Genomic DNA, 25,579 nt, shown 5'->3' with positions numbered 1-25,579 from the left:
TTCAATATTGTATTGAAGCTCTCATGATATTCTCTTGGCTAGCAAAGAAAGGAGGATCAAACCTTTTGATAACTCCAAAATTGCCTTATGTTAATGCTATGTGCGCTTCTAGCTAGCCACTGGTAACACTAGTAAGAGTTGGAAGCTGTGCAAAGCGTGAAGCTTCACTGTGAGGAAGGATTTCTGGATGGCTGTGCAGTTGAGCTAACGTTAGCTTGTCTGCTGGTTAAACGAAAATGCCTCGTAGTCTATTTCACATAGTTAAATACAGCAAATGTGAGTGTAGGGCTGAGGGCTTTGGAGTTTTTGGAAGGTACTTTGGATGGAGGTAAAATTACTAACTTAATCTATCTGTTATAGTCTGTTGTTGATGTTTTCACTCATGGTTAGATCCATTTCCTCAGTGGGATTTAACTGAAGAAAAAAACATGTTGCTACGGGGTGCTGTGCCCTAACTTAGAAGTGTTTTAGATGTGGAGTTATCCAGATTTAATGAACTTCTGCCAGCCAAACAGAACTGAACAGTTTCTGTGACGATCATATAACGTTCGGTGGTTATCAAAAAATAATGAGCAACACAAAAGCTTTGACATGAAGCACATGGGTGCATTTTATTTTTTGTAATACATGTTTTGTGAGTAGATTATGTCATGAAGATAAATACAAATATATGTTTATATGTTGTTATATACAGTTTTGCTTTAATTTAATTGTATTGGCACCTTTTTCACCCGATGGGTAAACATGACTCTCTTACTGTGAGTCGGAGAAGCTTTGTAACAGCTTAAATGAGTAACCTTCCAGCTATGAGTATTACATTAGAATAGGGCTGCTACATAATAATGCAAATACCATTCAAAAATATAAAAATCAGCAAGTATAATAAGGTACGATCGTGTTTCGACATACTGAAAATGTGGAGCCGCGTTATGCACATGCATCATTCAAACACTGTTCAAAGACCTTAATCATGTAGAATTATCTTTTAACCTTAACCACCGTTAACGCAGAATCGACCTTTACGCTAACATTTTGCTTTTGTCTTTGCTTTATCTTCTCTGTAAATCTCTCCCAATCCTAATCATCTCCTTTAATAAGCATTGATAAAACAGACACATTTAACCACAGCATAATGACTCTACTGTTATTATGATGTATAGTTCATTCAGACAAAAACTGTAAGCCTCCATTTTTCCACCCCGCCATCATAAAAGCACCGCTGTGTCGCATGAAATTGATTACATCTGTAATTCACCTCGCTGTAGCAAGGCGGAATGAAACACTCAACCTTTTTATCAAACCGCTCTCCCACCGCACACTGCAGAACAGGGATCGATTCCAGCAGAGGTTCAGCTGTGAAACTAGGTATACTGATACAGAGACAAATATAGACTGTAGTCTTTGCCTCTAACAGACTGTGCCTCACATTGATTGAAAGGTGCTCCATGTAATTGAATTACTCACATGCGTCTGTTCTTTACTGTATCTTTTTGCTTTATTGGTTTTTGGGGTAAAGATGGTGTATCAACTTGCTTCCAGCTAGACTGAGTGCTTCTAGCGGGAACAGTGGGAAGCCATTGAGGGATGAGGGAGGGATGGATGGAGCCCCACGGTTGTCTACACCTTCCCTAAAGGCCAAGGGAAGGGTGAGGAAAGGGATTCAGCTCGTACTGGGGCTTAGGCTTGGGGTTAGGGTTGTTTCTTAACTTAAAGTTGTTTCTTAACTTTGGAAATAACCGTTGTCAAAACAATCTCCATTGAAGTTCTGTTCAATCGCTTGTTCTGCATACGCTCTTTGCTCAGTCGTCATGAAACTTTAGGTTGTTCAAACTTTACATTATTCTGAAAGTATAGACTCGTCCTCGATGTTGGTTTACACCTTGAGCTTGAGAGGTTCATTCTTGACTTTGTGAACAGTAAACATCCTCAGAATAACGAGAAGTGGTGGAAATACTGGAAGGCTTGAATGGCTCCATGACAACTGAGAAATCTTCATCTGCTGAAGGCCGTGAGATACGCTGAAAAGCTTAAGTGGTACTTGAGTCTAAATTGTTTCAAAGGTTCAGGAGAAAAACACACAAAAAACTGTGTCCCAGCACAAATCAGCTATTCAAAACTTTTTGCTATTCATGCAGTCAAGTGTATTGTTATACCCACTTTCCTCCCACATGCTGCTCAGGTTCATGCCACAACACCTGTGACTCATCCTGATGAACGCTTTAGATCAACTGAGTCTCTGTAAAAACCTTCACAGGGTTTGAATAAGACAGTGAATAGTCTGAGATTAAAGCTTATTTTCATATTTTTCTGCTTCTACCATCTGAGTTTTTGCTCTGTTATCGTGACTTTCCTTTTTGTGTGGCTACTTCTAAAGATTGTTTGTAGCTATGACCTTACAATAAGCCCACAGGAATCTATATACAACCAAAAATACCCCATTACCTGGATGGTTGGTTTCAGGGAAATCAGGAATTCAATGCATATCTTGAGCAGAAAGGGTAACACAGAGACAGAGATACTGTGCAGGAACACAATGCAAGATATCTTCTTTATTCCTACCTTCCCAAGGTGATACATTGGTCCTATTTGTCAGCAGGATATCTATAAAACCTTCAAACATTCTTCAGTACTGAATAACACCGTCAGACAGTACAAATAATGTTTTAATTTCACTTTATTTCCCACCAGGCCTCACAACGCTGCAGGTCGTTCTGGACACAGCAGCAGAAAGGAAGTGGCAGGTGACAGCAATCAACGTGGGAAACCTGAAAGACGAGAGGAAGGACGAGGCCTACCGCTCTTTGTTCCAAGATTTGGAGAACAAAAAAGAGAGGAGGGTGATCCTGGACTGCGAACAAGACAAAGTCAAAGACATCATGGAGCAGGTAGAGTACAGGGTTGTAGTGCTGGTCGTATTGAGCTGGAGCAGTGCATGCTGGGGCTTTGTATGTGGTTTAGACAGCTCTGCTACAGTGTTAGCACAGGGGTTTAGGTGTTGTTGTATTTCTTTGATCTGTCAGTAAGTGAATCAGTTTTGTATTTCGCTGCTGACATCAGACTTCTAAGCGGGTGAGGTGCACAGGGATTCAAATAAAGGAACGAGGGATGTTGCTGCCATGTTTTCAGCTGTTGGAACAAATAATGCACTTACAGGAGCAGTCTGCAGGCAGGACTGCTGTGGTTCTCAGGTCCAGTTGTTCTTCTCTTAACTTTTGAATTCCACATTTATGTGGTTTCTGGATTCGGGGTTGGAATTGATTTAAGATGGTGGTAAACACTGGGTGAGGCTGGGGGAGGATTTAATGGCAACTCAAGGAAGATAGTATCTTACCTTTTCTTTACGATCCTCTCTTTACTATCAGGGCAAAAAATGGAACGAATAGGGAATAGTTTAAATGTCTGCTTTTACTGTCTTACGATCCTCCTAGCTTGTCCCTGACACACAACACACTAATATCGTTTTTATTTTTTAAAGATAGAGTTTTTGTTCCATAGATTTCAAGTACTTACGATGCGGACAACACAGGCCTCTGGTGGAGTTGCTGTTGATATGGTCTACTGAGTGGTGCCTGGGGTTATTTGGGGTTGTACTAGGACCAATCTAAAAGTGAAACTATAAAGCAATGAACCTAAAGTTTGCTAACATCATAAGCTACTGCACCAACTAAGACAATCACAATTTAGACAAGCCAACAGACAAGAAACTTTCACTAACTATATTCCATAAAACTGAACAGAAGATAAAGCTTTATTTTTACACAATTAAAGGATATAATTGCTACATACCTGTTCATAGAAGAACAGAAAATGAAAATCTCTCATTATGTGAGAATAGAATCAGGAAGTGTAAATAACAATTATTGTCAGGCAATGCAGGAAATGCTAATTGTCATTGAATTACTCCTGAAGGACAAAAGTAATATTTAGCCAAAATATGTGTATTTTGATACAATATTGTCTCATAGACCCGGCAGCTCAGCAGATGTAGAAAGGCACCCTAACAATAACACTAATTGTTAATTTAGGCTGCAATTAAAGGGAAAACAGATGCACACAAACAGGTAACATTCACTCCACCCTCTACCCAGGAGAGAGGCTTATCGATTAGCATTTAAAGCATGCCAACATCTGTTTAAATGAATGCTGAATAAAATCAATGCCTGCAGCTCCAGTGCCTGTTTATCTGGGAAAAACAGAATCCGTTCAGGTGGAAGTTTCTTGCTTCATGTCAAAGACATTTACGTGGGAGATACAAGACGTTATTATTCAAATTATTCAACGGCGGCCCTGACAAACAGAGGTGTCAGTCAAGCAGCAGGATTAGTTTCAGGTGTCTCATTTATGTGAGGTACAGAAACGGTACATCGTTGAGATATTTATGCTATTTTCTGCTCTTCTGCTCGACTGATAAGGGACATTTATTTGGAATTGAATCCCTCTGTCTCGCAGTATTTGTGACTGTGAACACAACACAGTTTTTTCATTCAGTGATAGAGGCTAGGACTGTCAGCCATGTTAGGGTTGGTAGTGACAAATTATAATGTTTAAATATCATGTTAGATGTGTGTAGTTTGGATGCAACTGTTATCACATTCATGATTGTCCTATCTCTGGTTGTCACGCTGGTGGTCCATTAAGGAATTACAATGAAATTTCTCCAAAATAATTTTGAAAAGCAATCACATTGGGAAGTCATTTTAAAACTGTATAACAAAAGTCAAAATTGTATAGAAGAACTTGTTTAAAAGACTTTTGTGTGTCTCATTATCCTGCAGATCATCACAATTGGCAGACATGTCAAAGGCTACCACTACATTATAGCCAATCTGGTAAGTTTACACAAATTCTACATTTGTTCCAGATTGTTTGATCAATGTATATGTTTCTCAGATGCCTCATTTTGAGAGATAACATCTGGGTCTCAACTTTATGTTATCAGGGTTTCATCGATGGGGATCTAACCAAAATTCAGTATGGCGGCGCCAACGTGTCGGGCTTCCAGATTGTTGATTTTGATGATCCTTTGGTGTCCAAGTTTGACCAGAGATGGGAGGCCCTAGAAGAAAAGGAGTATCCTGGTGCTGACAGTAAAATAAAGGTGAGTAACATGCTAACATGCTAACGTGCGTGTGGAGACACATTTATTTTTCTTTATCTGTGGGGCAAAATGGGGTTAAAAATGTCTTTGTAAGCACTTAATGCGCCTCAGTTGCTCTAATGCTGTCTCCATATGAATCAAACAGCCACATGTACGTACTGTGTGCATTATTGAACACATCTCTGAGTAAATGTTCCTTCTGCACTGTTACTCAGCAAGTGAGTGCTAGCATGTTTAATGCAAAATATATTATTTTATATGCATGCAATTTAAAAGAAATTAGGATGTTATGATATTGAATCGAGAACATAATTGTTTCTATTTACTGCCTATACTAGCCCTCTGATGTAACTGATATAGTATCAGCTCCCTCAGAACTGAACTCGCCTCCCACTCTTTGTCTCCAAGAGACACTGTAAACTACTCACAGTTGAAATATCAGCCATCGCCAAAAAATGTTCTCCCACCTTCTGTCTGCAAAATTGTCAAAGTTCAAGATCTTTTTTTATTGCCACACAGCCAGGCTGATGCAAGTGTTTCAAGTCTGGGTGAAAAATCACTCTGACATTTACAACGCAAAACAAACTAGCACAGCACAGACCATAAATACAACAGGAAGAAAAAAAAAGACCACCAGACATAAAATATGCACTCTAATTAGGACGAGATGCTTAAATACCAGCGAGGATAATGAGCAGGAGGCGTGGTGTACGCGTGTTTAGAACTTCAGAGGATACTTTCTTTTCAAAGCTGCTCATGATGGTCATCCTCGTTTGTTTGATAGGTATATTTATGGTTAAACCTCAGAATGAAAGCCTCTTTTGTCAACTAATTATTCTATATTGAAAAATTAATGAGGCGAGGTTGTGTTCAAGACTCGTGGTTTGACTTGAGGCACAGACCTTTTTTTTTATCTTCCTATGTAGTTTGCCTCAAACTATTGCAGAAGTCACAAAGTCACACATCACATAGTCATCTGCATTGAAGCAAAGCATCTCATTCTTGCTAATTGAGACCCCACAGATTAGATTTTTTTCGCCCAAATGGAGTTGTTTGGAAATATGTCCACCCATAACAAGTAACAATAAATAACTTTGTCCTCGATTCTCTCACTAGTGGTGTCCTTTAGTATGAAGCAATCTTTGACCAGCTGCTCTGGTAAACATGAGCGTGCTGTGTGTAATGACATTACATTTTAGGATTTCTTGGTCTTATTTACTTCTGTCACTGAAATGACCCTAGATTTGTGTTATTGTCAACAAATCCCAAAAGACCAGAGCCAATAACATTTACTCAATCAGGAGTAAAATTGTTAAGGACTTTTTTCAGCTGCGGATTTGGAGCTCTTGGGAGTATTTATGGTAGCAGACAAAGGGTTGAAGTCCAACTAAACTACAGTGTCCATGTAAATGATTTAATGAAGGAACATGTCATCCTGTAAAATAATCTATATCAGGCTTGGGAGTAAACATTAAGGGTTAGCCTGAGGGATTCTGACCTCTCTAACAACCCCATTCCCAACATCTTTTCCCGTTGTCCTGCTCTAGTACACATCGGCGTTGACCTATGACGCCGTTCAGGTGATGACGGAGGCCTTTCGCTACCTGCACAAGCAGCGCATCGACTTCACCAGGAGGGCCAACAATGGTGACTGTCCTGGCCAACCCTGCTGTTCCCTGGGCTCAGGGAGTGGAGATCGAGCGAGCACTGAAACAGGTACACATTACACACATCCTCGTGTTGGTGAGGAAATGGATTCAAAAAACACAAGTACTTCACAGAGACTGACGTGCCATCGCCTGGCACACAGGAAGTCTGGATGTGCATATGCGAGATGGGGAATAGCTGCTTAAAGCCAGCCCATTGGGACAGGACAGGGAGCTACTTTGTCGTGATCAACCATGTCAGAGGATGAACCCATGCTTTATGCACACGTTTTATGAGCTATAACATTCATTCAACATGTTTATTTGGCCTCATAAATGCATCCAATGTGTTTTGGTTAGAAGCACTGCAATTAAACACAACTATGTTTACAAGAAAACTTCACAGGGTACCTTTAAGCCTCCTTCTGGTCCTTCCTGCCGTTGCCCTTTTTGTTATTTAAGTTGTCTACTAATGAGAGAAGAGATGAAAAGTATGTAGTCTCATCACACACTGTGATCCAATCTGGACAGCGATAGTTTTCTCATGTCTCTCCGCTGCTTTGTAGCTTGGCATGAAACCTCATTTGATTTAATTTAGGATCATGCCACTAACGTTGTAGAAGAGGAGAGAATAACAGAACACCGATCTCCTTTGTGCCTCATGGCCAATAAGTGGAGTTCAGATACTTCTCCAAAGCTTAAATGTCTCCTTCCACGTTAGCTCACATCCAACTGCCCGTTTTAATCAGAACGCAGTATGATGCATTGTACAAAATACATCTTAAAGCTGTTTTCATGTGACAGAGCAGTCGTAGTGTACATGCTGTGTCAGCGGGTTTGCAGATGCCATGTTGTAACTGTTTGATTTTCCGTCTCTAAGGTGCGTGTGGATGGCCTGACGGGAAACATCCAGTTTGATCAACACGGCAAGCGAGTCAACTACTCAGTGAACATAATGGAATTAAAAACCAACGGTCCTGTAAAGGTAAGCATCTAAAGTTGCTCTTTGTTTATTTTTATTTTATGGATGCTTTGAATTTGATCAGATTATGTAAAGAAGCACTCTTACAGTAGCACTGAACATTAATCGTACACACGTTTCATGGATATTATTGTGTTTCCTCCCAACAGATTGGATACTGGAATGAAGCTGACAAAATGGCTGTCACCAAATCTGATGTCTTTGCAAATGACACAACAGGAATGGAAAACAAAACAGTGATTGTCACCACCATATTGGTAAATATTATAATACATGATTGCATAAATAAGTATAAACTGCTTCTTCTTTTTTTCTCCAATGTCTCTCTTCTGGTGTTAAGTAAGGAAAACAGCTCCTGATCCAACATATGGTGGCACATTTCCAATGCCTAGCACAAAGGACTGGATGAATTTTAACATTATTAGATTTAGACTGTTTTTGTCTCTTATCTTATCTTATCATATCTATATAATTGAGGTATCACATTATCCATTAAGGAGAAGCTACAGAAGTGGTGTACTGAATTCTGTTGAAGGACATCCGCTTCTGTATGAATCCTGTTTACAGATTGAGAATAACACCGGGCCGCTAATGTCTTGCTACAAGTATACTTTGTTTTGGACCAGTGTCCTCTAGTATTCACAATGACCTGTCAGCCTGATGTGAAACCCTTGTGTTTGAAGCTGCTTTTAACATTGTAATCAAACCTCTTGTGCTGAGCAGTGTTTTCTCTTTTTGTCTTTGTCCTTCAGGAAGCTCCGTATGTAATGCTGAAAAAGAACTCTGACCTTTTTGTAGACAATGAGCGCTACGAGGGTTACTGTGTAGATCTGGCTGCGGAGATAGCGAAGCACTGCGGCTTCAAATATCAACTGAAAATAGTGGGGGATGGGAAATATGGAGCCAGAGATGCAGAGACTAAAATCTGGAACGGGATGGTTGGAGAGTTAGTGTACGGGGTGAGTTGGTTTTAACAAAGAGTTTTACGTTAAGTCCTTGATTAACGCCACATGCCACTTATTATGGTTGTTTTGTGCTTTGGTTTGATAGAAAGCCGACATTGCGGTGGCTCCTCTGACCATCACATTGGTACGAGAGGAAGTGATTGACTTCTCCAAACCCTTCATGTCTCTGGGAATCTCTATCATGATAAAGAAGCCTCAGAAATCCAAACCAGGAGTCTTCTCTTTCCTGGACCCGCTTGCCTACGAGATCTGGATGTGTATCGTTTTTGCCTACATCGGCGTCAGCGTAGTGCTGTTCCTCGTCAGCCGCTTCAGCCCGTATGAGTGGCACACTGAAGAGTATGAGGACGGGCAGATCCAGACCAATGAGTCGACTAACGAGTTTGGCATATTCAACAGCCTGTGGTTCTCCCTTGGAGCCTTCATGCGCCAAGGCTGTGACATCTCACCTAGGTATGTCAGAAAAATCAACAATTGTCGTGTTTTTTTCGAGTTTGTTTAAAAATAGCTTGACTTTAACTTGACTTTATGCAGTTCATGCTTTTATTTTGTATATTTTTCATACACATCCCATTAAGGGAGTTAAGTAAATGGCTCTCCTTCATTAATTCACTGTCAGACATACTTTTGTATAAAATGATTTAATAAGCTGTGAGAGCAGCCACTTGTAAGTAAAGTTAGAGTCTTGCGATGATTCAACATGTCTTCTACATCTCATCCCGGTGATGTGAGGGGTGTCAACATGACTCCAAATCAGGAAACAGTGTTATATATCATTATATAATGTTTGTTTATTCCTGCAAATTAAGCAAGGCTGTTCTACTTTTATTTAAAATAGTGTTGAGCGTGTTTGTTTCTTGAAAGGCATCTTATTAAACCCTAAACAGAACCTCAACATATTACATGAAGTAAAGATTTAGTATTATTGCACACTGCAAAGGGTGCATCATCTTCACAAGTCATTGTCCACTGTGATGATATCAGTCGTAAGAATAGAGCAGTTTCTAGATTCATTTGTGTTTATGTGCATTCAATGTGCATCATTTGAACTGAAAACGTTTTTTACTTAATGTGCATTAAAGTGTCTCAATTATGTCAAATGAAGATGACATTTATTATTGAGTGGCTACATTTGTGGGACATCTCGTTTACTTTTAAACAATTATTTTGTTAAAATAAAAGTAATGATCTTTTAACATCAAGACACAGTTTTCTTTGTAGTAATTCAACCGGTATTATCTTTCTAATTTGTGAAAAATGTTTCATTTACCACACAAATTATTATTTATTTGTCTCTTTTTCCAATAGATCTCTGTCTGGGCGTATTGTTGGTGGCGTTTGGTGGTTCTTCACTTTGATCATCATCTCCTCATACACCGCTAACCTGGCTGCTTTCCTGACTGTCGAGAGGATGGTCTCTCCCATTGAAAGTGCAGAGGACCTGGCGAAACAGACGGAGATAGCCTACGGGACTCTGGACTCTGGCTCTACTAAAGAGTTCTTTAGGGTAAGAGATACTCTCGTATTCCCCCTGTGGATTAGGTTTTAGCCTTTTTAGCTGAAATACAACATATTTTACTTCTTGGTGAACCATGCTCCTCTGCTGAAAATACAGCTTTGTGCAGGAAATTAAATCTTCCTCGAAGGAATATCTTCGGAAGGTGGTGAAAATGCGTTTTGGAGGCCACAAATCTGCACATGGCAAAGCAGTCTTGAAGTGGTTTTGAACGTTATGCTATGAGGCATTTAAAGTCATATCAGCATAACATACAATGTATTGTAGGAATAAATAATGTGTCTGGAAGCTTGTATAACCGGATTGTATTAAGAGCAGGTTTCCATTGTCTTTTTTTAAAAACAGCGCTCAAAGATTGCCCTCTTTGACAAAATGTGGACATACATGCGCAGCGCGGAGCCCTCTGTGTTTGTGAAAACCACAGCCGAGGGGGTTGTGAGGGTCCGCAAGTCCAAGGGGAAGTACGCCTACCTGCTGGAGTCCACCATGAATGAGTATATCGAGCAGCGGAAACCCTGCGACACCATGAAGGTGGGAGGCAACCTGGACTCCAAAGGATACGGGATCGCCACGCCGAAAGGATCCTCATTAAGGTGGGTGGAATAGTATAACAATGTGTCCAATGTTGTTATAGTATCCCACCTACCCTGATGTAGCTTTGCTTATTTGTCTCTGGTTTGTATAAGGAGATGAGGTAACGCCAATTCCCCTTCAAATTCTTTAAAAACCATTGCAATTTATTGTAAGTCGATAAATTGCAAAAAAATGTTTAGTCATTTTTTTAAATATTCGAGTAATTGACAAATTTGCAGCAATAGTTTCCCAAATTATTATTCTTAATGACTTTCAGAGTATATTGAGACTCATTCCTCTAATCCAGGCTGGATTTCAGCTGGTTTTTTGAGACGAATTATATCAAATGACTCTTATTACTCCAATTACTCTTAATTTGAACCTTTCTTATTGCTTCACCAATTTAATCTAAATTTAGATGGCTCTCCTGTAGTCTTTCTGTCTAGTACTGTCCTAGCTTGTCTTTTTCTATGTTTCTATATGCTTAACACTTTTGCCTTATTGTTCTGCTCCTTCTCTCGTTTGATTGATTAGTTTGCATATTTATGATAAGATGTTTTAGGAATGTATAGTTAAATGTCTACTTACTTACTGTGTTTTGCTAAACCCTTGCAGTACACTCATTTTGATTAAAGACATAATGAATATTTCCTTTGTGGAAACAAATTGGAAGTAACTAAAACAAAACTATACCGCCTGTTAATTGTGGCACTGCTTGGGTTTCAATATGTATTTAATATGCATTGTGTAATGTTGATTATTGAAGCCATTTAGATATCTGTTAAGGTAGCAATAGCCTTCTACTCAGTGTGCCCCTCAATTGGATCAGCTGCACTAAAAACTCCCTCCATCCCCAAATATAGTATATAAATATTCTTTAATGGGTAGTTGGGTAAGATGGTGATATCCTTAGGAAATGTTGCATGTTATTGACATATTTCCATGAGGTCTAACCATGTTTTCCCCATTACTGCTGTTCTGCTGTCTCTCTTTTAGTGGAGTCACTTGCCAGACACTGTTATATGTATGTTGTGGATGTGAGTACGTTGCTGTAGCCACTAGTCCCCCTAGTCTTAGCACTCTGTCCTCTCTGTTGTGTTACAGCTATGCTCTGCCACCTTTGACAAACATTCATGTTACACTCACATTTGATCTTGATTACATAAGATAGCTATTTTGTGATAGAACTACCCAAATACCATGAGAGGGGAGGGGGGCTATTAGACATAAATTATTTTTTTTAATCTCTAAAATGAGGGAGTGATAGACAGACAATTGATAAGTGGCTCACCCTGTCTTACAAGTATGTTTTATCGTTTCAAGAAATGCGGTTAACCTCGCAGTACTAAAACTGAATGAGCAAGGCCTGTTGGACAAATTGAAAAACAAATGGTGGTACGACAAAGGAGAGTGCGGCAGCGGGGGAGGTGATTCCAAGGTCAGCCCCAGTGAGCAAAGTGATGGGTAACTCATTGCAACTCCCAAAAGTAAGCAGCAAATCAGCACAGGATCCCAATCCACACTGACAGCCGGCCAGTCACCTGCTGAATCAGCTGCACAGCTAGCAACCCTCAGCAACGTGAATCATCAGCACGTACACATTGTGTAGCTGACAATCAGGTCTCTAAAGACAGTGCAAGACATGTACCTTGAATTCACTAGCTTGGCCTCTTCCCATTGGCTCACTGTACTTGGACACGCGGTGTATCTGTTGCCCTTGCTGCTTACTTCAGGCGATACGTTAATGCACATTTGGCTCTGCAAAACTCGCTTTTGCTTAGGCCAAATGGCGCATCAACGTCTATCGCCACTGCAACGGAAAGAAGAGAAAGAAATGTAAGAAAGAGAATCAAAGACAGAAAAAAAAAGTTTAATCAGTGTAAATGTAATAATAACATAAAATAACATTGATAATGTTATTTATGTTATTTTCCACGTGAAGAACGCCAGTAAACCTTGCGGTATTGAAACTCAGTGAGCAAGGAGTCTTAGACAAGCTGAAAAACAAATGGTGGTACGATAAGGGTGAATGTGGAGCCAAGGACTCTGGAAGTAAGGTTAGTCACTGCAGGTTCTATGTGATTCAAGCACACTCATAATTATTAGTGGGAATGACCCCATTTAAAGTAATGATAAATCATTTCAAGCAAATGCACAAACAAAGCATGAGATGCCTTGGTAAGATGTAATTTACTAATGCCTGCAGACTTACTAATGATTAATACCATTTATATTATTTTATAATACAGTAATGCATGCAATGTCATTCTTGAAATGTGCACTCCTTTATCAAAATGACCCGTTAAATCCTCTTTTTCCAGCTCCCCAATTTCCAAAGACAAATGAAATGCAAAGCTTTTTTCTTACAAAAAAGCTTTGATGAGATAGTAATGGATTAAAAAGAATTTGGACACAGCTACACAAAGGAAACGCTCACAGCACTGAATACTGAAATCTGACAGTGATTGGCTAATCTCTGGACCATCTATAAAGGGTGTCCAATGGTGTTAAATGTCCTCTCTGTTGTATTTGTATCACTGTCTTTCACTGTGTGGTACTGTGTGTGAGTCTTGTGTTTTTATTTTTGTTTGTGGCCTCGTGTTGATCTTAGTGTGTTTATTAATGGAGTTCACACTGATTGCACAGTTACTTCTCACTCTTATCACTTTAAATATCACAAATTAGGAGAAATCCACCATTAAAAAAAAAATAATCAAATAGCAAACCGCTCCTTCACCTACCTTTTTTCCAGTGTTACGCTTCATGAAATCAATTATTAATGAAATGATCCGTGTGACAAAAAAAATAATGAAGCACTTTGTTCTGAGTGATTCTCTTTCCTCAGTTGGCACTTGTTTCTTTTCCTTGATAATTGATACTCACCTCTGTCTTGTCACTTAAATACTCTTTTTAAAACATGTACCTGTAACTGTGTTGTCTATGGCTGTCATGTTGTCCCTTCTCCACACACATATATTGTGCACCACTTTGAAAAGGTAGAGCCCTATGTATCCATTTGGCATCCACCTTAAATGAATACATGGGTGTTTTATAAGCTAAAGAAAACCCACTGTACTGTATGTGTTCGACCCCAATTGGTTTATTACTAAGCTGTCTTCCTTCTTGTCTCTGTCTATAAGTAAAGGTCTTTGAGCACGTTTGTAACAGCTTAGCCCTTTGTAATGGGCAACCCATGTAAATGGTCCTTGTACAGTACAAATTTCGGATGTAGATCCACAACACATAGACTTTATATGCACTGCATACAAACTGCTGCTGCATTTCATTATGATTACAGTACTAACCTTACCCACCACATTGCTTTAAATTTACCCCAAATGAAAAAAAAGCACCTGTGTGTTATGTCTTGTTATTTTCTGTGCTTTTTAGATATTATTGGCTGTCAAAAAAATTATTATCATTATTAGATGTAGTGGTGCATATTTGTGCATTTAGTCTTCGTTGTTGACGTGATTGTTATATTCATGTGCATTTTTAAATCTTTCGACCTTTCACTCGTTCCCTGCCGCTGACCTCCGTCTCGTGTGCATTTTGCAGGAGAAGACGAGCGCCCTCAGCCTGAGCAACGTGGCTGGGGTCTTCTACATTCTGGTCGGAGGACTCGGTTTGGCCATGCTGGTGGCCTTGATTGAGTTCTGTTACAAGTCCCGAGCCGAGGCGAAACGAATGAAGGTGGCAAAGAATGCACAGAATATTAACCCACCTTCCTCGCAGAATTCACAGAATTTTGCAACTTATAAGGAAGGTTACAACGTATATGGGATCGAAAGTGTAAAAATTTAGGGGGTAGGGAACGAGGTTTTCATAAATTCCCCCAAATGCACGCTTTTTTGGCTCCATCCGTTTCATCCTTCAGTGTTAGTGAATGAAGAGGTTGGCCAAAGGATCGTATGTACTGGTGATTTATGATTTAATAAGAGAGAGAGAGCTATCCCCCTTTTTAAAGACTAAAACTGTGTTTGTACATTTAAGTTTCCTTGCTATTTGAAACCATTTTCATGTATGACTGTTGATGGCCATGCTTGTTAATACCTCTGTCCTAGTAACACATTTCAACAATAATGCTTGCAATGACCATGCATAAGCCTTTACATGATCATTTGAATCTTGCATTGTGTTACCCATGGAGATCATATTTGGTTCTCATCTACATTGTCATGTTTTCAACATTTATAATCTTTTAAGCTTACAGATGTGGAGATACCCTAACCTAACATGTTGCCTCTTTGTTTGTTCATGGATTCTTGTGGGTGTGAATGTGTTATTGTTTGTGATGGCTTGTGTCTGCGTGTACACGTGACATTTGTGTATTTAGATGACCTTTGGGGACGCCATGAGGAACAAAGCAAGACTTTCCGTCACTGGGAGTACTGGGGAGAATGGTCGGGTGATGACTCCAGAGTTTCCTAAAGCTGTCCACGCTGTCCCTTACGTGAGACCTGACATGGGACTAAACGTCAGCCTGACAGATCTGTCCTGATCAATGAGAAACTTCTGAGTGCCTTACAATGGTTTCAATAGAGCGATTTTTTTTTCCTGTCCTTCCCTCCCTCCTTCTGTTCTGGCGCTTTTTGTGTCTGTCTGGTGAAAAAGGAAAGATAGGAGATGGAGGCTTCATTTTGTGTCTCACAAAAGACTTGTATTGTTGCTCTCTTGTCTCTATTTCTCACCGTATGAAACACCTCTCTCTGTTTGGGTGGAATTACATCTCGGAATATAAAAAGGAGGCTCTTTTTTCTAAACTGATGACACCACGCTTTCCTATCTAACTGTCTGGACTGGATGAGACGGAAACGAGGGCTTGATTGACGGCAACGACTGCTTCTGGGAGTCCGAGTTTCAGTCATCTCAACTGTGTGTGTGATTGCGTGTGTGTGTGTGTGTGTGTGTGTGTGTGTGTGTGTGTGTGTGTGTGTGCGAAGAGCTTGGGGGTGCGTGTGTCAAGGGAAGATTTCGTCAAAAACACAATGTTTCTGTAGCCACCTCCGCCAAACAGGATTTTCAAGCACACTTGATATCATCTGCATTAAGATGTGAAAATGTCCTTTTTTTTTTTAAAGAAAATCAAGAAAAAAGTTTATTGAAAAAAATATTTTTATGTATTTTCACAAAATAGCTTTTAAATAAACTTGCTTACATACTTGTTGCATATAAACATCTTAATGTGTGAGTATTAAGAAGGAAAAAAAAATACTAAACAGCTTCTAGTTCCATATTTTTAAAGCCAAATACATTACATATGGGGCTGAGATGTTGAAATCATGTAATTAATTCTTATTCTAAACTTTCCTGTATATTTTATTCTTTGACATTTGGTGTTGATATGAAATATATGTCAATGCTTGACATTTGGAATCAATCCTTCTATGTTTTTCTTGTTAGAGTTGGAACAGCGATTTTGCTTTATACTTTTGTCTCTTTGTTTGCTTCAGCGCTTTTGTTGTTTGTATATTTTCTGACGAGAACCAGGGTTGTTCTACTCTGAAGAGGAAATTGAACTGTTTACATGCCATCAATGCAAAAACAAAAACAGTATGGTATTATCACATCCTGTTTGGAAGTGACGTCAAAAAGAGGCATCAACATCAACAGTACACGGTGGTTTAAAATGCCAAATAAGTAAGAGTGCCAAATTCTAGTGCCAGTAGATATGAATATAGTCTTAATATAATCAATCACTGTCATCTCAGTGAATGTAAATGATACATTCTGTAATTTTTGTAACTAGATGTACAGTTGGTGGCAATGACAGTGCTAATACAATAGCCTTTACGCTTTGTTTTCCAGTCTCCATGTATTTTGCATTGATCTGACAATAAAGTAGCACCAGTTGCATGTTGTTGCCGCAGATACTACATAAGTTTATTTCATTACTGCCAAACATGCGTTTTCATTTTAATGTTGAAGTTGTAAGGTTAATTGTTTGAAATTGGAAATACAATGTTAAACATATATACAATACATGCATATATACATATATTTTATATAAAAAGTTTGAATATGAACAATTATAGCCCCTTTTCATTATGGCGTCAACGCTTCCATCAAATACGAAAATTGGTTACTTATTCAGAAAATACAGTTTTATTGTTTTTGTAAGTTACAATACTTATTCAGACGAGCACCTTTAATTACACATTTTATTTAATATTTTCTAAATTGACCTATGAAGAGTCCTCCACTGCAACACAACGGGAGGTAAACTGTATTATTATTATCACTGTTGTTTTTGTAATCAACACTAGAAACATATACTGTAGTTGCTTATCAATTTCATCGCATATTCAGGCTATTCTCACTGACATTTTGTATATGGAATGTGTGCTAACTTGTTTATTTTTTGGGACTCTTTCTAAATAAAAGTGGCTGATCTCTTGTTATCTCACAGTGTGAGTCATTTATTTAGCTTGAGTTGCTGAGCAAGTGATGTAACTGTTTTCTTTAATCCTGGTTATTCAATGTCACACAGTGCCGAAACAGAAACGTATGCCAGTGTTTACGGAATATCAGCAATACGCTGGTGTATGTTGTTGAACGCAGAGGCCGTGAAACGTTTTTGAACATGCTCAAAAAACATTGCCGATATTCCGTATACGCCGGCATACGTTTCCACCACACGGCGAAGGAATACGCTAGGAATGCGTTATGCATCTGTTGGGCATTCGTCGAATACGTTGGCCATTCGCTCTGATACGTTTTGTATAAGTACGTGATACGCTATCAGTAGGCTCTGTATACGTTCATATACGTTGTATATGCTAATTTTCATATGCGCCAGCGTACGTTTCTGCCATACGGCACTGTGTGACAGAGCCTTTAGATGGTCAGAAAAGTTTAAAAGATGAGAAATGATGGAAAGGGGATCTTTAAAGGAAAATCCATCCGAAAAACCAAGTTCATAAACAAATGTAATTAGTTTTTGATTGAATACTATATTTCTTAAAGTCATTATTGGTAGTGATGGCAGTGCGATACTGAAGCTTCAATACGTGCTTCAAACCCAGATTCTGACAGGTTGAGACAGTTTTGAATTTGAGCACCTCAACACTTTATAACTGCAAATTTGTGGGTTGTTGTCGTAGTATGCGTTGTTGCTGTTGAGTTGTTGGTATTGTGTTTGTATTGGATCATTATGGAGCCAGCCAACTAGCGAAACAATGTGTATGCACACCAGTATCATCTTCCCTGTGAGCAAGTAAAGAAACCAAATTTAGATCTGATGAAAGAATAATGTACATCCCACATATTCATGCCCCAGTGGCGCAGCTCATAGAACCAGTTGACCTACATTCAAAGTGTTCTGCAGTGGCCCGGGGTTCGAATCTGACCTGCGGCCATTTGCTGCATATCATACCCCTTCTCTCTATCCAAACTCCACTATCATTTTAAGCACTCTCTTCTCAATAACAAGTACACATAATCATCAATCTTTATTTTTAAATAGAACATGATATTCAGTCTTAGATGTGTGCGTCAAAGAATTTTCAAGGCAAAGATACTTTAAATCCACTGCAGCCTTGCACTTCGCCAGTAGAGGTCACTGTACCTGAAGCTTCGAGTAATGAACCCGTTTTCAAAACAATTGGCTGAAGTGGTTCAGTGCTTCACAAAAGCTTCATTTGCCCATCACTAATTATTGGGTCACATGACTTAAGTGGCCAACTGCCTGCGTCGTTTATCATAAAACTGAGCATTATTTGGTTAATTGGTTTAGTTGAAGAACTTATACACACAACGTCCAATCACAACTGTGTTAGTTATTTTCCCTGATTAGACCTCTCCTTGTTTGCAGACTGTGCTTGATTGACATCACTCTGACCCTCCCGTTAAAGGCTCTGCTCATCCGCACATGTGTTTTCAATTACTCTGGCTGATTAGCCCTCTGCTCAGGTTGAGGCTGGGTGAAGCTGTGCTGGGAGTTACGTGATGTCACGAAACTTAATGAACTAAAGCTGCAGCCACAGCACAAGGTGACATTCACTCTTCCACACAGAATAGGTCTGGACAGAAACTCGGTGACGTAAGATAGTGAGTACTTCTTAGGGTTGGGTGAACTGCTTTAGCTGGCGAGTTCACTCATGAGTCAAATCTTTTATGTTACGATGCTGCTGTTTACAGTCCTTTTGATGCCATTTATAAAAAATACACTACAGGAATGCACTACTGTTTTTCTTGTGTAGCCTAAATGGATTCATTTGGTTGTGCAACACTGTGTTCCAGAATAACAATACATGATCCTTGAATCCTTGCCCGAGGCCTACTTGTGTGCAGGGGCTTCAAGGCCCTCTAACATGTTGGCAATCAACGGACTGACAGGCTAGCGTGATGCTACCACCAAAAACAAATTCAACAACAAACTCACTTTGCATGATTGGGATTCCATGTTGCCCTCTTCAGCCTGGCCACGACTGGGGTCACACTCTCCTATGTGTTTTTTTGACACACAAGAAGTGTCAGCGCTATGGCCAAAGCTTGTTTTGCTCCATTTTTAAAACACGAGTGAAGCGCAGATGTGTTAGCTCCAATGCCTGTGTAGGTGTTCCAAGCCTTAGGTTTTACAATAGTGTCACATGATGAAGATAGAGGTCTTATTTTAAGTAAAGAGGTCAAAAGTAATGTTTTTATATTCTGGAACACATTTTTATAGTCTGGAACATTTCCTATTTTCTTTAAGGATAAGGCGATCATGTATGCATTCTCAGCCCTCATGACATTTATAACTATGTCAGTTGTGTTACTGTAAAAAAACACAAGAAATGAATATTAATTTTTCCTCGTGTCCACCATAGTAACTCAAGACTACGCCTCTGTAGAGCGTTACAATCCATGGAGAATAAATCTCATTAAGAGTTTAAAGCCGTAGAGTTATGAGGTGCCTTATTTAGTCCACCCTCCTCCTGATGGGTGGTAATGAATGTCTCATATCTCCATGAAGATGCTTGACTTCCCTCTGCTCCATAAAGATAATTCCTCTTTTCTCCCAACCAGGCCACATGTTCTTCTCCAGTTCTTTGTATTCGCTTTCCATCACACCTCAAAGTAAATTACATCATAATACAAACTTTTTTGTTCCCAGTCGTTCTTTAAACAGTTCATCAAATAGTAAAGTTGATCAGAGAATGTTCTTTGTACAGCAAACACAAAGACTTCCCTGTGTATTTCTAGTGGATAAGATTGTTTCACATTTTAATAATAAATAGGTTCATGTGAACGTGACGTGAATTATAGGTCACAGTAACCGTTATCAATAAGCAACTCTTCCAGCCATGTCATTTGGGTTCTACATGAACAACTTGGCATATATATATATATATATATATATATATATATATATATATATATATATATATATATATATATATATATATATATATATAATAATCTCAATCATAACTGGTATATCTCTGAGCTGGAGAACAAGATGGTTTTCTCTCAATATGTTTGGCACTATGGCGGTTGTAATCTTCATGAACTAACTCTGTGACAGTTTTATTAGATATTCTTCTTCCTTGATAGAAACTAGTGTAGTGAGCTGGTGATTAGAGACTGCTTGACTCCCACTATTTTGGCTTGCAGGATTGTCGAAAATCTCTCGTTGACTCCAGTGATGCAAAGAAGAGTTTGGTTGTAAAGTAAGTATATCCACCAGCAAAAATTGCATCAAATTTGACACATCCTTGACTCCCCAGCAATACACCCGCCAAGTGTGAAGTCGATCGGATAAACGGTTCTTGAGATTTTTGAGAAACACACACACACACACACACCTCAAGAACTTTAAACGTATAAGTGCTGCTGCCCGGATTCTTGTCAAACCTGCAACATGTGATGGAAGCCATGTGGTCCTGTGATTCCAAAGGGACTTCCCTTTGGGAAGATGAAAACGGGTTTACTGTCACTGTTTGAGTTCATCTCAGATTTGTACACTTTCATGTTTTGTACCTACATACATAACACTAGTAGAATGTGCACATGTGATGTGTTGGCTTCATGGGATGAATGTACCTTGAAAAGAGAGCACTTTGACTTTCTAAAAAAAAACGCTTTTCGCTCCAGGCAAACATCACATTCTGCTCCCCACGTACTCCACCTACACTCCACTCACATATCTTGATCTAAACACAAGCGTAGAGGAGAGGGGTTGCTCACCATCTGGTGTTAAGTTGGATCAGATGGCTCACGGTTAGTGGACACATCTGGACAGCCTGAAAATACTTTATAGTGAGGGGGTTTTGCCAGGTAGACAGCACTTGGAATTCAGGTATCCCCTTTTGTGATTGCTATTAATGCATTTTCTGATAAATAACCTCAATTTTTTTTTGCATGAAAGAGAAGAAGAAAATATCAGTCTTGTGCATGATGTCAACCAAAGAACAAAGATACAGAAGACCTTCCTAACAAGATAGGTGACTCCCGGGGCGACACTATAACCACACTGCGTCTCACGTACATTGTATGATTTATGGACAGTTTATAGCTAGAGTTATGTTATGCAAGAGTATTTATGATAATAGGTTGCTATCAACCCAAGTGCACATTGCCAGCAGTCATCATATTTCACAAAATGTGAGCATACAAGAAGATACCGTACATGTACAAATGAATGTTAGCTTTGTCTAGATTTAAGCTATGTCCACAGTTTAATATCATTTGATAGGCCCTGGGAGGTTTTGCAAACGGAGTGAAAAAAAAGCCATAAAATGATTAGTTTAAAATGTGAAACCATCTTATAAAATTTAATTAAATGAGACAAGTAGGTAAAGTCTTAGAATTTGGAAGATAAAAGTGTGTGAGAGTTACTGTCCCTCTACAGCTTAAAGGTGTTGCAAGATTAAGCCTTCCTAATGTATGTCTTCTTGATCCTCCTTCTTTTAATGGGGGAAGGATTTAACTTCTAATTTAGATATCCACAATTTGAAAGAAGAAAAAGATAGTTTCGCAAAAAAACCTTTGCCTATGAGACAGAATAATTTCTGCCTTTTATATACTGCCTGTTGAACACACATACAAATGTACCTTTCCCTGAATATCCACTGAATAATTTAGAAGTTCCTTTCCTATACAAGCCCCATGATGCTGTTTGACTTTCACCACAATAAAGAGATTTTCATAACCTTAATCAGTCCAGCTTTGTGTAGTGTTAGCCTTTACTTTAAGACCAATGACATCTTAAAGGTTAGCATTGTCCCACGGCTACATGGCAAACATTTTGCTGCTTTATGAGAGGAACCGCAGCCGGAGGTTTCTTGCCATTTATTGCTTTTGAACTTTTTAGCTGTGCAAGATAGAGTAACATTATCAGTACTAATGTAACTACATCTACCAACAGTATGAATATGTATGTTGTTGTCTGACTGTAGAAAGCTAACCAACATTCTTTGTGGAAATGACTTATTGAAGTTACGTTCCCCAGGAGAGATGCTATCATTCCACCAATCAGTCTCACCACCGTTGTGTAATCAAGTGTGCTTATGGGCCATTAGTTCAGCCAATCATGGCACGGAGGGATGGTTAACCAAAATTAATCTTCACCCATGTGAGCAATCAGCCTGAGAGGTGCAAGCTCTGCCTCTCTTTCTCTTCCTACAGCTTTTCACGTTGCTGGATGTCAATGGATGTTCTGATAGGATCCTCCATGGGCTGAAGCTAATGATGACAGAAGGTACACAGAGAACGGCCTGAATCTGCCACCTCACGTGGGAGACATCAATAGCACAGCCAGGGCAATGCTTCATCTTCAGCTTTATTAACTAACGCCTGACTGCCTACCGTGGGCTCATTAAAATACAGCAATGACAAAGAAATACTTACAAAGCAATGATGGTGCAGAAGAGCTTTTTTGCAACCGAGTGATTACAACTTTCATTATCTTACTCCTTGCATTAACAATTTCTACATTTTTACATTTAATCACTGTATAAAGCGCTGAAACACTGATTTCAACCTGTCAATTCATTTGACAGGTTGATTCATTTTTCTATCTGGTCTAAAATAAAGAATCTAATATGAGTAATTGATGTGGTGACATTTGTTTTCTTATTGATCCGTTTTTTCTCTACTTCCAACTGGTTCCATTTTTCAGTGACATTTGTGGTTCGGCTGCTTAGTCAGTCCGCCAGCGAAACTTAATGTCACCAGAATGCATTCAAGATGACAATTTATGTCAAATTATTATTGACTAATTTACCCATTAAAAGTTGCACATACAATATCATGGATATGACAGGTCTCGTCTTGTGTTTCAAAACATCTGATACTGATGAAGTCTGTCATAGGGGATGATAGGCAGAGGACAGCACTGTCCAGTCCTTTTAACACCTGAGCTAGTAAGACAGCAACACAGCATCAGATTCATTTACATCCCACTGATTCAGATGGCCATGGACAGGGATTAGTTGGTGCCTCGCAAACCCCAACAGCAAAGGGAGGTTTACTCTGACCGAGCAAGATTACACCATGTAATGCCCAATGTTTCCTTTGGTGGAATTACTTTGATAAATAGGTCACACGTAATTGTTTAACCTAATTAATTGCAATCTCTTTTTACCTTAGGGATCAATAAAATGCATTTTATCTCATAATAAGAAGCCTGGAGATGTGAAATTATTCCTTTTATCTCAAATTAAGAACTTTCATTCTCATGGCGTTAGATAATAGGACCTGCGGTCTTTGAACCAGTACTGAGCTGGTGCATACACTGATGCATTAACAATTTCTACATTTGTTTTTGGTCTGTGTTGAGTAATTTTTGGACTAATTATAATCTATTAGCATATATTCAAATATATTCAAACCTTAGACTCTCGACATAGTTTGATCCTAGACTATCCCTCTCATGTTAGAGGATATATAAGTAGGCCTGAGGTCAAACACTAACGTCTTGAGCGTCTCTTTTTCTGGTCAGGTCATCGCTCATCTTCTAGAACTTGAGGAGCCATCTAGGTGATTTATGGAACGCCTTGTTTCGGATAAATATCGAGGGAGAGCGGCTGGTTGGATTGATGGTGGCAGACGATGTGACTGCATCTCTGTATTTGCTTGTACTCTTCATTATCAATTCTCCTTGTACAAGATCTAATAAACCTTCAGCGTAAGACGTCACGTCGGTCTCCTGCAGCTTCTTTGGTTTCCAGTTCTCTGCTCATTAAGATTTCCCCTCACAGTCTGCCTCCAAGACAAGTCACAATTTTCATGATAGATGTAGCAAATTTAAATAGATTATTTACACTGGTGAGATAAATGATAATTGATTTGCACTTGGAGTCAATTAACCCAAAATGTCTCCCAGTAGCCCATACGTTATCTTGTTGTCAGGAAGAATGTGCTCACTAATTAGTGTTGTGACGCCACCGAAACCATTTAATCTGCAGTGAATTACAGGGGAACAATCTTGCAACTCTGATTTACACTTAATGGATGTCATACATAATATTTATACTATCATGACTTATAATAATAAAAAGACATAGAAGGAGAATTTACAAACTGATATAAAACTCATAAATGCAACAGCATTAGATTAGCTATAAAATCAACTGCTGACTCCCTTAAACTGCCTTCACATGACAGAATGTTCTTTTCGCTCACCACAAGACACTTAGTTAGTTTTGTGTCTATGGTTACTTCCCCTGCTTGCCTGTGCCGCTTCTTACAGCTGTTATCTCATTGGTTGCGCTTTGAAATGTCAGCGACAATCAAGGTTAAAGTTGAAATAATTTGAACCGCAATTTCGAGTGGTGTGCCACGCGAGGGTAGTGCTTCCGCCCAGTCGGTCGGCACCGCGCTCTCCATAGAAAGGCAGCGGAACATCCAGTGCAGAGCTGTTATACTGCTGATCATGTAAAAGCAGCGTTAGACACCCAAAAGGAGCATGGACACTTGCTTTTAAACTTCACGAGAAAATGGTTATTTTTGTGCTGGTGAGGTTAAAAATCCTTATGATCATCCAGAAGCTGGATGACATCGTCGCTGATAACATATTGACATCATAAACGATAGATTTGTCTTAAAGTGGTAAAGGGGGATAAAGAGACAATGTAGACTTGGGGTACACCTCTTAAAGGCAATGACATTTACAATGCAGATGTGACATTTTAGAATAATTTCTGCTTGTATTGCGCACAGCCAGTAATAGGAGGGTTCATTAGGGTTTATAATGGGGGGAAAAGACGTCTCTTTACTGGAAGTAATCACATCATCACAGAGTGATTAGAAACCCTGAGCGACTACCGATGCATCTCACCATAGAGCCATACAGAGCAAAGATGAGCAACACATTTCTGAAGCAGCCGAGGTGGTGGGTGGTGTTGTGTGCTGTAAAACAGTTATCCTCTGGCTGGGTTGTCATGGCAACAGTGTTAGCTGGGTTTCTCATGTTCCAGTACAGTCCCTGTCGTCCCTGTTGCTGCACGTTGGCGCGCATGGAGCGGGGTTGGGCGGGGGGCACTTCCATACAATACCACCATTTTAAGTCAACCATGAGAATGAGACAAACAGCTGTTGTGTTGTATCAGTGGAGCGGATATATAATCATGTGTGGTTGAGGATGGAGCGGCAGTGAGAGGTGATTTAAGATGAACCGAGAGTTTCTCTCTTGAACGACGTTGAATACATTTCCATGGTAACAGACCTTGACAAGCTGTTGTTCTATTGTTGTTGTTTTTTTTATCGCTTCAAGCCCGTCGAAGGTGTGCGAGCAGCTTCGAGGTGGCATTTCTACGGCAAATGTCACAGATGCAACTTAGCAGACGCAGCAGCTGTGTTTAATATCAGTGACAT

The 25,579-nt window shown here is 39.4% G+C and overlaps 1 protein-coding gene and 1 long non-coding RNA gene across 2 annotated transcripts in view; both read left to right on the top strand.

The window, feature by feature from the left end:
* gria2b (glutamate receptor, ionotropic, AMPA 2b) overlaps nucleotides 1-17,181 on the top strand; it is a 42,755-nt gene extending 25,574 nt beyond the window's left edge. The window contains 14 exon segments of the mRNA XM_029440971.1: nucleotides 2,689-2,885; nucleotides 4,776-4,829; nucleotides 4,940-5,098; nucleotides 6,646-6,753; nucleotides 6,755-6,814; nucleotides 7,625-7,729; nucleotides 7,876-7,983; nucleotides 8,479-8,685; nucleotides 8,777-9,144; nucleotides 10,000-10,198; nucleotides 10,553-10,800; nucleotides 12,104-12,218; nucleotides 14,339-14,473; nucleotides 15,117-17,181. Of these exon segments, the coding sequence (XP_029296831.1) occupies nucleotides 2,689-2,885; nucleotides 4,776-4,829; nucleotides 4,940-5,098; nucleotides 6,646-6,753; nucleotides 6,755-6,814; nucleotides 7,625-7,729; nucleotides 7,876-7,983; nucleotides 8,479-8,685; nucleotides 8,777-9,144; nucleotides 10,000-10,198; nucleotides 10,553-10,800; nucleotides 12,104-12,218; nucleotides 14,339-14,473; nucleotides 15,117-15,281 (2,228 nt within the window). The 3' untranslated portion in view covers nucleotides 15,282-17,181.
* Nucleotides 17,182-18,680: 1,499 nt separating this feature from the next.
* LOC115014257 (uncharacterized) lies at nucleotides 18,681-22,767 on the top strand. The gene is made up of 4 exons (XR_003832881.1): nucleotides 18,681-18,829; nucleotides 20,378-20,433; nucleotides 21,132-21,207; nucleotides 22,391-22,767. It is a non-coding gene; the product is annotated as an uncharacterized LOC115014257 (long non-coding RNA).
* Nucleotides 22,768-25,579: the final 2,812 nt, after the last annotated feature.

The sequence above is a fragment of the Cottoperca gobio genome, chromosome 10 (assembly GCF_900634415.1).
Source record: "Cottoperca gobio chromosome 10, fCotGob3.1, whole genome shotgun sequence".
NCBI lineage: Eukaryota > Metazoa > Chordata > Actinopteri > Perciformes > Bovichtidae > Cottoperca > Cottoperca gobio.
The sequence above is the reverse complement of the archived record's forward strand: the minus strand, read 5'-3'. Positions and strand labels throughout refer to the sequence as shown.